Genomic DNA, 17,611 nt, shown 5'->3' on the forward strand with positions numbered 1-17,611 from the left:
CAGTATTATAAAGTGTTACCAAAACACCTTATGAGAAGAGGTGTGTCCAAACGTTTGATTGGTATCGGTTTTTAGGGCTGTTTCTGAAAATGCAATTAAGAACCTACCCATGCTAAAATTATTTTAGCACATAATATTATGAAATATCATGAAATCAACTACAATTAAATTAAAAGAAGTAAAAACATTATTGCTAGACCAAAAACATCGCTGGATTATTTTAATGTATAACATGTTTCTAGTACACTGTAAAAAAAAACAAAAACAATTAACAGTATGTTGATAGATAATAACATGTTATGACTGCACTGAAAACATTAGACATGGTACTACTATAACAGAAACTGTTAGCACATAGTAACATGTAATCCCTACAGTGAAGATTTGAATGTGTGTATAAATGTGTATAATCTCCTTTTAAACTCCAGACTTGTGAAGGTGTGTCAGAATGGACGGGTCAGGTGGTTTCTCTGGTACTGTGTTGGGCTTCTCCTCCTCCTCCTCTTGGTTCTGGTTGGTCTACAGAGGCTCCTCCCCCTCCTGTTGCTTGCCTAGGGACATCACAGTGAACACAGGTGACCTTTGGGTGACCCCCGCACTGATAACATCTTCATAGATGATCATGGTTTATCTGCTGTGTATTACTGTGGGTAATAGCCGCTGTACAGAGACACTAAGCTGACCCCTTGACCCCTAGGCTTTAAGAAAGGCCACACTTTAAACTGTTTTGATCTAAAGTATATTCTAATTACCATATAAAGGTACATTAAATGGCCATTTTATCAGAAACCCCTCCCCTGTTGGAAGCCCCACCTTGCTAATGTTCAGTTAGAGACCGGAGCTCATCTGCTGATGGACAGAGTGTGTTAACCACCCTGTAATTCTACACTAATGGTCACTTCCTGACCTAAGAGCTGCTCTTATCTGGATATTATGGGATGGTGGACCAACTCTGGGCCTAAACAGTAAGACCACTGGGCCTGATCCACTCATGCCAGCACCACATCCACTAGCATCAACACCTCCATGCCAGTGGCCAGAAACTGACCAATAGGTCGAGTTCCTGAAGGTGGGTGTTTCCAATAAAATGTCCAGTGAGTGTAAAGCAGGTTAATTAGAGCTGGTCGCATTCTGATTGATCAGATCTACAGTTAATATAGTCTATAATAAACACACAGCTCTTACTCTCAGCTGCTCTCTGCTTCCTGTAGATTCTGGTGTAGATGTAAAACGCTCCGACCAACAGCGAGACCAGGATGATGACCTCAAACAGCCACACCGACACGAACACCATCAACCCTGAGCAACAAGCATAGGAAAACACTGGAAACAACCTTTATAATCATGTTCTCAAAATGATACAAAGACAACAGTACTTTAAAAATAGAAATATGCTCTAGTTGACAATACACTCATACTGTACATATCTAAAAGCTGTTATTTATTCCACACGTCTGAACAAACTATTTATTAAAGGTCATGGACCCACACAGGAAACTATGCTGATTAAACAAAGATCCAATTACATTTTACATCTAAAAGTCTTTTAGCATCACTAAATTATTAATTTTAGACAGAATCTAATTAATTTGCGTTTAAACTTCCTTACTAAGTATCATCTGGCTTGGTCTCGCCCACAACTAACTTCACTGGCAATAGACTTGCTCATTGGCTCCTGGCACCACCTATTTGCATACATGGCATTCACCCCACCCTTCACACTATCAGTGTGTAGTCCTTTCCCCACGGGCTAACTTTCACTATGTGGTTTAGTTGTAAAAATCATAATAAATTCTGGCTGCCTGTCCTCAGTGTTGTTGGCTGTCAGAGCAAGTTAACCCTTACTCTTTTGTTGAGAGTGGCTGTTGGCTATTGGCTGAATGCTAGAGCGATCACTTGTAAACAAACAGGATTATGCTATCATCATGTGAAAGACTATGATGTTAACTGAATACATTTATTTCAGTTTAGTTTAATAAACAAATAAAAGTAACTGGGACTGTGGGCACTATGTATACAATACATAGAGCCTTACTACAACGACTTTTCAACAACGTTTCATTAAATTCATTTTTTGAGTGATTATTTTTACAGAGTAAAAGTTGTACCACTATCACAGTTTGTGCATTTGCTCTCTGGAAATGCTGGAGATACTGGAGATTCTGTGGCAGAAATCCCAACAGTTGAAGATGATCCTGTAAATTGAACAAAACAGTAAAAAAAAGTTGTATTTACTTCTGGTATTCATATCCACCAGTGTCCGTGTGATCATTTGTTTTAAGAGTACAGGTATACAGTATTTACCAGGGCACTGATGCAATTCAATGGTTTTGTTTCCACGGCTCACATGGTTCTCTACATGGCAGGTAACTTTCACAACTTCGTCTTTATCCAGCAGGAGAGTCTTATTCCCATCAGTAAGTCTTTGTTTAAATGGGGTTCTACTGAAAGTCCAGCTGAAGTGGATCTGATCTCCATCAGACGAACAGAACAAACGCCTGTTTAAGCCGGACAAGCAGCTGTATTTCACTTCCACTGACGACACCACAGCTACAGGTTACAGATCAACAGCCCACATTAGATTACAGCCCGGTCTAGATTAGTCTAGTGTAGTTTAGATTTATGAGATAAATTTTACTGCAAAGTGAGGTGATTAGATCTTGTGCAGACCTACCTTCTATGGTCAGATGGAAATCATAAACACCTTTGTTAGTGCCTTCTGAATCGAAGGTCTCTAATCTGTATCTTCCTGAATCGTTCTTCTCTGCTCTGGTTATTATCATGGTTCTGTGTTCTGAAACAAACTGCCATCTTGGATAGTTTAAGTGTATTAGGATCTTTTGTTTTTTACATTTCAAAATGACCTGAGAAACACGTTCATCAATCTTCTTTAGAGTTAATTCAGACTCAGAAGGCAGCTGCAGGTGCATTGGATGTTCAAGAGCTTCATAAAACACACAAGTCTGATCAGATCTGCACTGAGGACCTACAGTAATCAGACCTGCAGAGGAAGAACAGCAAGAACTTCATCATTATTGTGGTACTAGTGAGTTTCATCTACTGCTCAGATTCAGTCAGATCATTATGTCAGATAAGGAGAAATGTGGAAATTTGTTTATTTTTGTATGATATTTGTGTACTTTTCTGTTGTGTTGTGTGTGTGTGTGTTTGGGGAGGGGGGGACTTCTATTTTGAAGGGTGGACCTGTGAGTCTTCACACAAGAACAGAACATTTTATTTGTGAAAGGAAGTTACCAGAATATTGACATGAATTACTACAGTGGTGCTCTCTCTCCTGTCTTTGTCTCTTTTCCGTTATTTCCGTTATTGTTTCGAATTTTCTGCATTAACACAACCTGCATGTGAATAATTCGAATAGTGATTTATGTCCGTTATTCATCTTGCTTGATAAAATGAAATGTTATCAGCTGCATGTAACTTAGTTTAGATAGCCTCCCACAAAACAACCTGAGCCATGTAAAACGTTGACTGCAAGCTAGCTGGCTGTCGGGGTTTTTTTGCTATCTAAACGTTGCACAGCAGGTGGCTGTCAGATTATTTAGGATGACTAAACATCTTAAACTCAACGACATCAGATTTTAGAGAAGTTGATTGTGATCATGTCTTGTAATACTGTGAAGGCTACATTTCAAGCTCACCTTCAGGGCAGTCGCTCGACTCCCATGGCATCTTCAAACTGCTCTGCTAGTCGGCTGAAGCGCCGCCCGGTCGTGTGCTGCGCTTTTTTTTTTTTCTAGTGAAGCGTGCTGCGTGTCCCCCGCTACGCCCGTCTTTCGAGGTGTCTGAATCTGAATGATTGACTGTGAAAACTTTGTTTTACGAAACTTCAATTAAAATTACGAATTATAAAGAAAATCTTGTTGAAATATGAAATCATATTTGCCTATATTATTTTTTCCCCTCCCTCGGAAGGGCAATATCAGCCAAGGACGGCAAAAGGGCAGTTGCCCAAGCACATTGGGCCATAGCGTCTGCACGTCACTGTTGTCTAATATAAACGTTCATGAGTCCACCATCAGCAGAACCCTGAAGATCAGTAGAGGGCATGACAGGGCTGCAAGGAAAAAGCTGAATGCTACTCTTCAAAAAAAGAACATTGTTGCCTGTCTGCAGTTTATCTGCAGTTTGTCTGCAGACTATTGGTGGTGTTTGGATGGGAGACCAAAATAGATATATTCAATATAAATGAGGAGGGTCATGTTTGGAGAAAGGAAAACTCTGCATTCCAGTATATAAAACCTTATGCCACATGTGAAACATGATGGTGGTAGTATGATGGTTTGGGCCTGTTTTGCTGTATCTGGGCCAGGACAGCTTGCCGTCATTGGTGCAGCTGTCCTGTGAACTGAATATTAAGAGAATGTGGGCCATGCAGAAATACCATGATCCTAAGCACAAACGTAATTTTACCAAATATCAGATTCTGATTATGTCAGAATATAAAAATAAAACTAGAAACATAATTTTTGCTGGTCAATATTGACAAACTTGTTTTTTTTCGTTGTAAAAATTTACAATAAGGGTACATTAATTTACAATATTTATGACAGAATATTTAAATCAGGGGCGTTTTCTGACCTGGGTATTGTGACTATAGAGCTGAACATTTACTAACGAGCCCCAAACCCCTAAAGTAATGTCTGTATCAACTCCCCCAATCTTCTGTCACGTTTACCTCTTTAGCTGGTATAACACATGCAGTTCAAGCGATCTAAAGCACTGCCACTGTGATCAGGAGATCACCGGTTTGAATCCTGTTCATGTAGCTTGCCATCAGCTACCGGAACCCTGAGAAAGCACAATTGGTCTCGCTCTCTCAGGGGTGGGTAGATTGCACACTCTCTCCACATCACTCCAAAGGGTGATGTCGTTTAGCACAAGGCGCCTGTGAGCTGATGTATCGGAACTGAGTCCCTCCGCTTTCCACCGAGCGCACTGTGATGCTACTCGGCAATGCTATATCATCAGCAGCAGTTCAAAAAGAGGCGGTGGCTGACTTCACATGTATCGGAGGAGGCATGTGCTAGTCTTCACCCTCCTGGTAGTGTTGGGGCATCACTAGTGAAAGGGGGGAATCCTAATGAGAGGGTTGTGTAATTTGCCTTGTATATTGAGGAAAAAATGGGGGAAAAAATAGAAATAAAATAATAAAAAAGTACTGCCGAGATTTAAATTAATTTCTCTGAATTCAGAATTCTACAATCCCTGGATAATGGACCTTTTTTATAAGGAAACGAGTGTATTTTTAAATAGAGGGCATTTCTGTCTTTAATCATCATACACAGACATATATGTGTAACATGTTTATTCACAAATAGCTTGCAGAAAAACTTTGCTGACAAGCAAAAACCATGTCAATGATGAAAACAGGAACTCCAGAGGAGCAGAAAAACCTTTTTAACTTTCAGTGGAAGTCAATGTAAAGTTACTTTAATTCTAAGTTGTTTTGGAGCATTTCTATTGGTCCATTTAACATGAAATTCTGACACTATATAAAGAACAAGTGTAAAAATACAAAAAAAAAACATTTTTAACATACAACTTGACATGATATGTATGTATTTTTTTTACTACAGATGAATGCATATACAGTACATAATACTTACATATACGTATGTACATATACACATGTACACGTGTAGATATATGATGATATATCAAATTAGAGTATGGATGGATTATCAGAAGTATCAGATGATGCAGCTTGATCATTAAAACACACAAAACTCTACAGGAGTGAAATGAAGAGTGTTAGTGGAGGAAACTCACCCACAGCAGATCCTGTGAACATCAACAGAACTCCACAGATCAGCAGCATTTTCATTTAGTCTAGAGAACAGCTGTAGAACCCACTCCTTCAGTCCCCCACAGACTCCACTCTGATGCACTGTGAGAATGAAACGCTATTGAATGAAGTTGGACTACATTTGTGTAAGAGCTCACTTCCTGTTTCAGTTCTTAAAAAAATAATTGCCAATTCTGGATTTTATTCATTTTCAGCTAAACACTAAAATAGTATTTGAGCATTTTATTTAAATCAAAGTCTTATTATTTATACATCAAAATAACTTAAATGTTAAAATAATCCATTCTGTGGAGACTTGAAATGAGGAAATGAGACGAGAGAAAGGGATGAAATTAGATAAAAAGGAAGTGGTGAAGAATGGGGTTGTCATGGTCAGAACAGAATAGCAGACAAGCGCAGATACTGATAAAAATAATATACGTTTATTATAAGAATAAACAGATGTAATCAGGGTCGATACAGAAACAGGGGTGATCACCAGTAGACAGAGTAGGGTTGCAACGGTATGAGATTTTCACGGTATGATAACCGGAAAATACCGCGGTATCACGGTTATCACGGTATCACAGTTTGTTACATATATTATTATTTTTTTGTTCAATTAACTATTTATTGTAGAAACTACACCATCAGGTGAAGGAAACCATGTTTTTCCACTACTCTTAAGGGCATTAAGAGTGTATATATATAAAAAAGTTGGTATATAACCAGATACTGCAGAAAGAGGGGATTTATTTCTGACATGATCCTCACAATAGAGATTTCTATTTTAAGGCTTTCATACCTTAAAACCTTCAACATATGAAAAACAGGCACGTCAGAATTTGAAAATGAACGCATGTAAATGAATGGCGTCTTTCACATCCAGTCCGGCCAGGACCTTTACACGGACACGTGAATCCATCGTAGCACGCACTTCACGCCTGTACCTGCGTGCCCGAATTTCGGATAACTCAGCGCTTTTGCGGGCGCTTACCGCATGGGTTATGCACGACTACAAAGAGGTTTTTATTTATGTTCAGATTAAAATTATAAACTGAACACATACTTTGCGCTGCACAGCGGGGTGGTGTTCTCGGAGATGGGAGAACAGGTTTGATGTATTTCCTCCTTTAGCTGTGACTTTACGGCCACATTGATTACAAGCTTGTTGATTACAAGATTACAAGTCTGTTTTCAGGCTGTTTGAATGAGCGAAATATGATCAGAATTATGTTAATTAACACTAACATAGAAGCATAGAACTATTATTTAATTAAAATTATTTTTAAGAGCAGCTAAACACAGTGCGGAGAAGTTCACGTGCGAGAGAGAGAGAGAGAGAGAGAGAGAGAGAGATTTGCGTGTTCTGATGTGAGCTACTCACAGGTAAAGGTTCTCTTTTATCTCCTCGTGCTCATTTTAGTCCAATACATAATTCTGCAGTTTCTCAGTGTTTTCTGTCGTATTTTGCGGCTAGCGCGAGCGCTTACAACTAACACCGCGGGCCGCGAGGTGCTGCCGCGCTGCCGCTGTTGTGCCGAATCCGACTCCCTGCTCAATCCGACTCCCGCTTCGCGGACAGAATCAGCACAACACCTCACGGTGTAGAACTGCGGGAGTGAAAACAGCGCTTATAAATAAGTTAGTTAAGTTTCACTTTCAGTTTTCGTTATTTGGTTCGTTTTCATTAACAATAATAATTGTTAATGAAGCTCTAGTCTGATGCACTTTCTGCCGTTCTCACCGCTGTGTGCTGAGTAGCTGAAGCGGAGCAGAGTTGCGCATGCGCGGGTGAGTTTCTCCGCTGGCTTGCGTTTTACCGGTAATAAGCAAACACACACGGTATGATAACCGTGCATTTTAATACCACGGTATACCGTGAAACCGGTTACCGCTGCAACCCTAAGACAGAGCAATGAAGACAAAACCATACCATAAACGAGAGACAGTCCAGAGTTCATACACAAGTAATCCAGTATCAGAGATAATCCAAGAGGCGGTGGTGAAAGCACAGTCCAGGTCATACACAAACAATACAATATCAAAGGCAGAGGCAAAAATCGGCGTCGAGAAAACAAAAGCAAGGTCATACACAAAGTAAACTGAGACAAGAGATAAGTAACGCTTTGTACGAGGATAACCTACAATACGCGGCGTGGTAGTCTGTTTGGCGTGCACCTTTATAGTGCCAGTAATCAGTATTCGGGACTTCCTGGTGGAAGCAGGTGAGGTGTCACGTGATCAGGTGAATGCGTGATGTCAGCGGGTGGTGCATTCTGGGTAGTGTAGTTGTTAACCTGAGAACCTCCGTTAGAGCTTGGTGTGGAAGGGACAGAGGAGCTAACAGCACCAGACGTGACAGGGGTGCGTTTTTACTGAAAAGAACAAAGAATATCCAGTTTTAATCCCTGTGTTTACAAAGAAAAGATGACTAAAATCAGTCTGAAATCTAAATGTGATTCACACTGTCGCACAGAGAGATGAATAAATGATTAAGGTAAACAGGTGCTATAGTGTAACTGTGGAAAAAAAGTGCAGGATATTTAAAAAACTTTATTTGATTGACACTTTAATGCTTTGTAGGTATATTCAATTTAATCTTTATTGTCTATAAATTAACTATTATTTTGTATTCTTTTCTTTATCTATTATCTATGACATACTGTAAATATCTAAGGACATTAACCACACTTAAACCCAGTGGTGGCTGATCAGTAGGGGGCGCTATGGCCACTACTATCGCCTCTGTTAATAAAGTTAGCTTTAGTTTTTAAAATGTAATGTTTAGTTCATTTCTGTGTGATTATATTTACTTCCTGTAGGCAGGGCACTGGCCTAATAGGAATCTATGCAGTATAAATACACTGTAAGAGTCTGTAAGAGTCTTATTCTCTACAGGGACAGTGTGTGTATTTGCATATCTGTGTCAGCAATAGCAGCAACTTAAAATTCCTAAACGCTCAGTTATGAATGGTGTCCATAAACATTTGGCCATGTGGTGTATGTTTGATAAATGGGATTATTTTAATTTTTGTGTAATAGGTCTAAAGTACAATTGTTATTCTAATTGATTATTAATCAAAAGGCAAACAAGACATGTATAAAAGATTAATATATATTTATATATATATATATATATATTAATCTTTTATACATGTCTTGTTTGCCTTTTGATAATAAGTATCTTCTGTAGAATCTTCTGTGGAGTTAGAGCCATTGATGGATCCTAAATAGGGAGAAATGTGAGATTTGAGCCATGCTCATCTCCTGCCTCTGGTCTCTCCCAATGAATACTTAATGCATACTAATTGTGGCCCTGGCGCCATGATAGCTCCAACCGATGCTGTCTGAATGAGATAACTGGATGAGTGATTAGGACACGAACGCTGGTGTGTCACTGCCTCTCTCTCCTCACGTTTCTTATGTAAATATAAGCTCTCCCAACCGCCCACCCAGCTCTAATAAAGCCAGTGTCCTCTCCTGTCTCTTTGACATTGGGCTGCTGGGTGTGCTCAGTGTTGGACAGCCTGCTCTGCCTTTCTCACTCTGAATCATGTTCATGTGTGAGACCCTGTTTATATTTAAAATATTTGTATATTTGCAGGAGAAGAAGAATACTAGCAGAAGGTCACATAGATCACCCCCTAGCAGACCTTGCTATTCTTCTGAACCCACAAAGCAAGAGATTCAGATACCTAATTATTTTTGATAAGATTAAAATGAACGTAACTAATGAGAAGACCATCATTTTTTCTTAATGTTTGGATTTTCCTGCTACATTCTGATCTAGTTGCATAATTTATAATGCTAGCAAGTCATTAACACTGATAAGCTTCTTCAGAATAGGCTATGTAGCTATGTAATGTTAATGCAGTGATTGCACCCCTGATTTGCACCCTCCTACCCTACTCCCCACACATCTATTTAATCAGAGACCAATTTCTTGAAAGCATCTTAGTATTAAATCACCTCTATTGGTAAAGAGAGCTGTTATGGATTGCTGTACTGTGTAAAATCAGTTTAGTTCAGGTCATGGAACCTTACATCATAAGGGTGAGTGCTCAACTCCCCCCCCCCAAAAAAAAAAAAAAAAAAAAAAAACCTAAAACCCATTAAATAACCCACAATAAACTCACTTGGGCAAGTCCACGTAAAACCAAGATAGTTTCATGGCTTACCCTAGTGGTGCCCAATCATATCCTATGCACTTGCCTACTAGAGACCCAACTAAGCTTGACCAATTGACACAAAACTGTGCTGAATGCTTTTCCCAGTGGGGCCAAGGCAAAAACAAAAGCTTAGCCCACTAGACACCTAGAAAGCTACTTTCATGTAGCCCAGGCAGTGCCTAGTAAAAGAAAATCATGCAACTGCACAGTCAAAACCCAACCACTTTACATGTTTCCCCATTTAGGCCCAAGACTATACCAATCAGACGGTCCACAATATACCCACTTACGTAATCTCATGTAAAATTCAGATAGCTTCATGGTTAGCCGCGCCCAAACATAACCCATGCGATTGCCAATTAGATACCCATCTTGGGTTGCCCAATTTAAACCCTACAATGTCAAAAGTAAGACTCATGTGGTGCCCAGTTGCACTATCAATGAACTTCTATTTTCTGGTTTATTTTCATACGTAAGGCGCACCAGATTATAAGGTGCATTAAGATGGGTGGTGATGGGTATAACTAATCTAGGTAAAGCTTAGCTAAATAAACAAAACAGTAATTCCTAAAAAAACATTTTCAATTAATTTCAAACGAGTGCTGGATGTTAATCTACACAGATTTCTCTCCTGAAAACGGTTTATTTGGGTGAGTAAAGTGCTTCCGTTTATTTACAGTAAGATTTCTAGATCTCCACTAATCCTGGAGGAGCAATAGCAGCTAACCTGTGTATTCCCTTAAACCAGAACGATATTAGCTAGTGGTTCTTCCCACATAGCTTGTTTGAACACAGTAAACACGTAGGCAACAGTCTGATATACTTGCCTCTGAACGGCGCTAGTGAATGAGCTAAAGCTAAGTGTGGTTAGTGGCTAGTGCTAATGCTGCTCCAGCAGTGCCAGCCAGGGTTAGCAGCTGGCCACAGGCCAATAATACTCACCTTTGATGAGCAAAACAGCTAGCACCTAATGCTGCTTTAGCAGTGCCAGCCAGGGTTAGCAGCTGGCTACAAGCTGATAATACTCACCTCTGAACAGTGAAAGAGTTAGCGCTTAATGCGGTTAGCAACTAATGCTGCTCCAGCAGTGCCAGCCGGGGTTAGCAGCAGGCCACAGGCTGATAATACTCACCTCTGAATGGTGAAAGAGCTAGTGCTTAGTTGTGTTAGCAGCTAATGCTAATGATGCTCCAGCAGAGCTAGCAGGGGTTAACAGCAGGCCACAGGCTGATAATACTCACCTCTGAACGGCGAAAGAGCTAACGCTTAACGCAGTTAGCAGCAAATGCTGACTGGTAAAAATGTATACATAAGGCGCAATTACTATTTTTGGGAAAATTAAAGGATTTTAAGTGCACCTTATAGTGCGAAAAATATGGTAATACTGCCTTTAAATCCACGTCAGAACTTGTGAGCTTGTAGGTTTAATCTGATTTCTTTTTAAAAAGTATTTGACATACTTTTTTGTTCTTCTGTTTTTTATAAATAAATATATTTATAAATACTGACAGCAAAACAAACCAAGAAATTGATTAACTGTCTCCAGTTCTAATTTCATTGGCAAAGAATCACAATTTGCAAAGAATCACAATTATGATGTCATAGATTTTGATTGAGTGATGTATTTTTGCAGGCCCTGGGCTTCATTGAAGTCGTTGCCCTCAGGGCAGCCATGACTTGGCAAAATCAGGAGGTGCTGGGGTGAAGGCCGATTAAGAGGTAGTGAAGAAAAATGACACACCACATGTGAGAAGAAATGAGGCCTATTAGACACTGAAGTTGGCAATCTCTCTGGAAGTCATCTCTTTTACTCACACTCTTCTGATCAATTACCTCTGTCTGCTGAAACGCTTTGGCGGAAGACATTCAAGCCTGGCAGGCCCTATCCATCATCTGCTCTCTGGGCTTGTTGCCTCAGGCCTGCTGCTGTCACACTGAGTACCAGAGGAGGCTGTTTATGGGGGAGAGAACCCACCGGCGAGCCACTATCTGATACTGCTAGCCCTGACTTATATGTGCCTCTTGCAGTCTCTTCTCCAGGCTGACTTTCTACAGCAGGGCCTTAAGCTTATTGGAATGAGCAGCTCTTTGAAAAGTACAATAAAACATGGAGGGGGACACAGTGAAATGTCAGGTGAAAAGATGAATTGTAAAATAAATGTCCAGAGTAACAACCTAATAAAGGGCGTAATAGAAAGTAAGCATACTGTACACATTGACTATATAATATTTCTATATTGACTTTTAAAAAATAGAAAATAAAATAATTATTAGTTCATTATTAATTTTTTTATGAAGTAGTATAGTTTTTATCTTTTTAAAGCATATTGTGGATATCATCAGAGCTTAGGTAAAACTGACTGAACTGTATGTTTCATTACAGAAAGTGTAATTAGTCATAATTAATTGGATGACTAAGCAAAACTCAATAAAATATACATCTCTGAAAAAAAATTAAGAGACCACTTCAGTTTCTCAATGAGTTTATCTGATTTTGCTATTTATAGGTTTATGTTTGAGTAAAATGAACATTGTTGTTTTTTCTATAAACTACAGACAACATTTCTCCCAAATTTCAAATAGAAACATAGTCATTTAGAGCATTTATTTACAAAAAAGGGAGAAATGGCTGAAATAGCAAAAAAAGATGCAGAGCTTTCAGACCTCAAATAATGCAAAGGAAACAAGTTCATATTCATAAAGTTTTAAGAGTTCAGAAATCAACATTTGGTTAATTACCCTGGTTTTTCATGCATCTTGGCATCATGTTCTCCTCCACCAGTCTTACACACTGCTTTTGGATAACTTTATGCCTTTACTCCTGGTGCAAACATTCAAGTAGTTCAGCTTGGTTTGATGGCTTTTTTGATGGTGATCAGAAGGCACAAAACCCCAAACCATATTTTCTTAGTAGTAGCTGAATGTGTTCCTTTGAAGTTGTGAAACATACCAGTCCTGCTTAAATGTTTTATAAACATTTCCTAACCTTTAAAAAAAACGCTTTTATTGTGGTATCAATTTCACCTCTGCAGTGCCCTCACAGGTTCAACTGTGCTATAGGTGAGGATGATGTTTCCATGTACTGGTGACGTCCAACCTATCAGAGTGTGCTCATCAGAGGCACACTGCTTAACCAATCAGCACTGCCCCTAAACCCATACATCACCCAGTGCCCCATCCAAATTCTTATTCCTATTTTTTAAGCATTTTTTTTTATTTGAGCTGAGGGTGGAGTCAGCTGAAATCAGGGGGTTTAATTACCCTTTAAATATTGTTTTATAATATTTCACCAGCTCTATATACAGTGTTTTATAGGAAGTGAAAATGGTCAAGTGTCTGATACAAGAACTCCTAAAGATCTTAAAATAAGTCTAATCACCCTTTTCGAAAAAGAACCAGAAAGCTCCCAGAAAAAAAATTACTTTAAACAGCAAACAAAGGACCTGCACTAATCCAACGAGACAGATGGGGTCATAGTGGGTCAGGGCACTTTCGAAGTGTGATATAAGTGTGAAGCTTTATTCTGATATCTTGTGGTTTAGGAGGAACCCGGGCCGACATCTGTATCATGTTCTCCCTGTGGCTACACAATAAAACACATGGCTACACAATAAAAGTGCCAGAAGTGCCCCTTAAGAGTGATATCATTGGGAAGCCACATATGTTTTTTTTTTTTTTTTAATATATTGCAGTAGATGATTACTTACACATTACACATTTTATATTATACTAATGTTTGGTGTTATGTGAAGCATTCAGCAATAATGTTTGCATAGAAAATAAGAAAACAGAGCAGAACTATAATAAAAATACTCCTCAAAAAGTAACTTTAATGCACTCTTCAGATCTCTAACAAATGTAGGACCATGGTCATTATAATACTAATAATAATAATATTCTAACGAATATGCGTGGCTGATGGCTGTCTATCTCTAGCTGTTACATTGCTTGTGGTTTCAATACACAGCCTTGAGACTGTTGCAACACACAGCCCTGTAGCTCCCCGAGCTACTGATTACACACACCTGTTATCCTGTGTATAAATACCCCTTACTTCCTTCTGATCTTCATCGAGTATTGTACCTAGTTTGACTTCCATTACTGAGCTGTTTAGTTTTTTGACTGCCCTATTGCCTTGCCTATTCTATTAATTACCTTGTTGCCGACCCTTTTTCTATTTTGACTTTGCCTTAGTCTGCTCCCTGATCTTTTTATTTACTGTATATGACCGTGGTCTGCCTGCTCACTCTTTCTTATGTTATTTTTGTATGCTGCCCTTTTGTTATTGACCATGCCTTTTCCTCACTATCCCCTTTTGCTCACCCATTTTAATAAAGACTGTGTTTATTATCTGCATTTGTCTGCCTTGTGTCTGGCCTGCGTGACAATCTGCTCATTCTACACCCAGATGAGAGTGATACTGGTGAAATACAGCAACAGATTTATTGGACTTTGGGAAATATTCACCAGAAATACTCGAAATTAACCCATTTAGAAAGAAAACTGCAATTTAGGTTCACAGGGGCCTTAAGCAATTATTTTTGTAAACAGATTTTTTTAACAGTTTCTAAGCAAATTAAAACATTATATTATGCAATATCCATGCTAAGACTAATTGGTAATCTTTGTTTAAAAGAGCATGTTTAAGATGGGGGTTTGCCAATCTGGAACTTGCCAAAAAGAGTGGAGAAGTGGCTTTCTTTTTTTTATCTGGAACACACTAACGATAAATATTTGTCAAGCAACCTATGCTACTATTTTTAAGAAAAAGCTAAAAACATATATTTTTACAGTATCTTCTATTTAGACCTTATTCTTATTTTTCTAGCTTTCAATTAGATCCTTCTCATCCTTTATTTATTATAACTGTTTTATTATTTGGTTCTGATTTTATTATCTTTCTAGTTTTTAATCCCATCTTATTTTTATCTTTATCGGTTTTGATTGTATTATTATTATATCATAATTTTCATTCATTTGTTTTTGAGTATTATATTTTATTAGTGTTCATTTTAATTGACTTTTTTATGTCTTGCTTGCTTGTTGTGCTTGCTTGCCTGTGTGCTATTTCTTACTCTCTTTCTCTCTATGTAAAGCACTTTGAACTGCTTTTTTATGTATGAAGGGTGCTACATAAATAAAGCTTTAACACATTCAGAAATAATTTATTATTAACAGCATAGTTTAAGAAAGGGGAAAAATATTATATCTGATCAATATTGGCATATTCTTAAAGTTTCAGTATTGGTATCGGCATCAGACATGAAACTGTGGTATCAGGTCACCTCTAGTAAAAGCTATTCCTCACAGCACAAGAAATCTAATCATTTCCTCGAAATCCTCACATAGAAGAAGAATGTGTTTGTGTAACCTTTAGGTGTTGTACAATGTATCCACCAGTCAGGATTATGTCTGTTTTATAGCAGGCCTTCTCTTCTTCTAAATCCTAAAACATAAGGGCGCTGTCAGGATTGATGTTTAAGAGCAGTTTTCTTCACTTAGAAATGTATTTATATAAAGCATTAAATCCAATTTAAATACAAATTGCCTCCATAAAACATTGAAAAGATTGTAAATATTTAATATGAGCCCTTTACCGTGGACAGGTATTAATTTGCATGCGGCTGTGGTTTTTAATATGTTTTTCGCTAGAGAATGATAAGTGGTTTCATACTGCAGTTGCATACAGTGCTCAGGAGGGGGAGCTAACAGTCTTTTATAAACTCGAGATCAACAATCTATCTGTGCTTTTAGAGGAGACTAGATTTAAGATGCTTATTAAACGACTACATATCAACACCACACACCAAAACCAAAAGAAATAGTATATTTTATAATATATTCTATAATATACTATAGAAAAAATATAGAAAAAACAACAAAACATCTCCATTTTTGATGCTTTTTAGTTTCCAATTGTATACAATATACAAATGATCCCTAACACTGTGTTAAAATCTCTTGATGAATGGACCAATTTTGAAATAATTGAAATTGAAAGAAACTCTTTTTACATTGACTTTCATTGAAAATTAAGAAGGTTCTATCTCTCTCCTTTAAAGCTGAGCTTTTAAAAGAGGCCAAATCTTACGTGTCTTGCAACTAATGATAGCTGAATACTCTGATAATATTTTTGATTAGTCAATAATCTAAAAAACTTTGGTAACACTTTACTTGGATGGTCCATTTGATGGCCTTTTTGATGCTCAACTGACATTCAACTAACATTCAACTGCATGTCTATTAAATGCAAATGAACTAAAAGGTAACAGTAAATAATTCTCTATTGAATATAACCCTACATTCAACTCTAATCCAAACGCTTATCTTAATATTTAAGGATTGGGTTTAGGGTTAGATTTTAAGCTTAGGTTAAGGTTAGGGTTAGGTGTAGGGTTTGATTTTATGGTTGAGTTACGGTTAAGGTTAGGGTTAGGTGTACAGTTAGGTTCTATTTATAATCATTTACATTCAAAATAGGGTTAAGTTAAATTTCATTTAAATTTAAATTTATCCAAGTAAAGTGTTACCAAAACTTTTTGCCATGCCCTCCATCACTTTAAAATTAAAAGACAAAAAAAAAAACAGCTGAACATAGGATTAATTTAAATGCCCACAAGATGTTTAAACATTAATCAAGTAGATAAATAATGATATTTAGTAAGAAAATATGTAATTTACTGTACGTAAATTGTGTGTGTTTTTTTCCACCAGCATTTTGGTGGAACCAAAATTATTATAAGATTAGTTGACATTAAAATTTGATGTTCATAAATGTTTATGATCGACATTATTGATTATTTTCACAAATCTTTGCAGCCATAATAGAAAGAATAGAAGTAGGTGTGTTCCAATGCTTGTTGGATTAAAGAATCGGCCCAAGAACACCTTATGAATGGCAGCATCAGCTAAAACTTGGCATCGACCATGTGGAATTAGGCTGAATGTGTTTTTTTTCTGTTGGCATCTGGAAAGCAGGCAGATTCTCATATTATACTCTGCAACCTGGGTATTGGCATATCCAGCATTCAGTCCAAACGACTTTTGAGACAGAATTGGGCCAAGATTTAAAGTGTATTACAAATAGCCCTGAGTGATCTTGCCTAAATGGGTATGCTTTATTTAAGGTGGGCTGCATTTTTTTTTATTTTCTAAAAAAAACGTAAAGACATTCAGAGGGATTTGGAGGACATAACTGATGTATCCTTCCTGATGCACATTTTACTGAATAGCATAGTTAAAAATATTTATACATACCAAGGAACCAATTTCTCGGTTCTCGTATCTAAAACACCTAAAATGTTCACATATCCCTAAATAACTTAATTAACTGGATCAGTGTGATATTAAGCAGGGAGGTAAACTCTGCATAGTCACAGTTCTCTTCAAGACCAAGAATGAGCACCTTGTGCACTAAAGAGTGATGAGTGGTGATTTCAGCAACTTCTACAGTGTTGTGTTTGCATCAAACACATTTATACAGCCTCTTTAACCCTTGTGTGGTGTTCAGGTCTGTGGAACTTTTTTCATCAAATGATACTAAATAAATACTCAAATTCATTGGCATTGGCTCATTTTTTGTGAAAAACATATATCAAAACACATTTTCTATTAAAACACACTGTTAAACCCC

General features: G+C 37.7%; 1 protein-coding gene across 1 annotated transcript; it reads right to left on the minus strand.

Annotated features, from left to right (window-relative positions):
* Window positions 1-206: 206 nt before the first annotated feature.
* LOC103043678 (uncharacterized) lies at window positions 207-8,190 on the minus strand. The gene is made up of 7 exons (XM_049480750.1): window positions 7,743-8,190; window positions 5,791-5,908; window positions 2,675-3,001; window positions 2,305-2,550; window positions 2,109-2,195; window positions 1,186-1,299; window positions 207-551 (listed from the first exon to the last, which is right to left on the minus strand). The coding sequence occupies exons 2-7, from the start codon at window positions 5,843-5,845 to the stop codon at window positions 520-522; spliced, it is 861 nt and encodes a 286-aa protein (XP_049336707.1). The 5' UTR covers window positions 5,846-5,908; window positions 7,743-8,190; the 3' UTR covers window positions 207-519.
* Window positions 8,191-17,611: the final 9,421 nt, after the last annotated feature.

Source organism: Astyanax mexicanus, chromosome 6 (assembly GCF_023375975.1).
Source record: "Astyanax mexicanus isolate ESR-SI-001 chromosome 6, AstMex3_surface, whole genome shotgun sequence".
Taxonomy (NCBI): domain Eukaryota; kingdom Metazoa; phylum Chordata; class Actinopteri; order Characiformes; family Acestrorhamphidae; genus Astyanax; species Astyanax mexicanus.

Bases quoted from the DNA above. Each gene is read 5' to 3' on its own strand.
- LOC103043678 (XM_049480750.1), bottom strand. From the start codon at position 5,845: ATGAAAATGCTGCTGATCTGTGGAGTTCTGTTGATGTTCACAGGATCT. The intron at 2,551-2,674 runs GTAGGTCTGCAC...TGTAACCTGTAG, and splicing joins TTTCCATCTGACCATAGAAG to CTGTGGTGTCGTCAGTGGAA. The intron at 2,196-2,304 runs GTAAATACTGTA...TTCAATTTACAG, and splicing joins TGAATTGCATCAGTGCCCTG to GATCATCTTCAACTGTTGGG.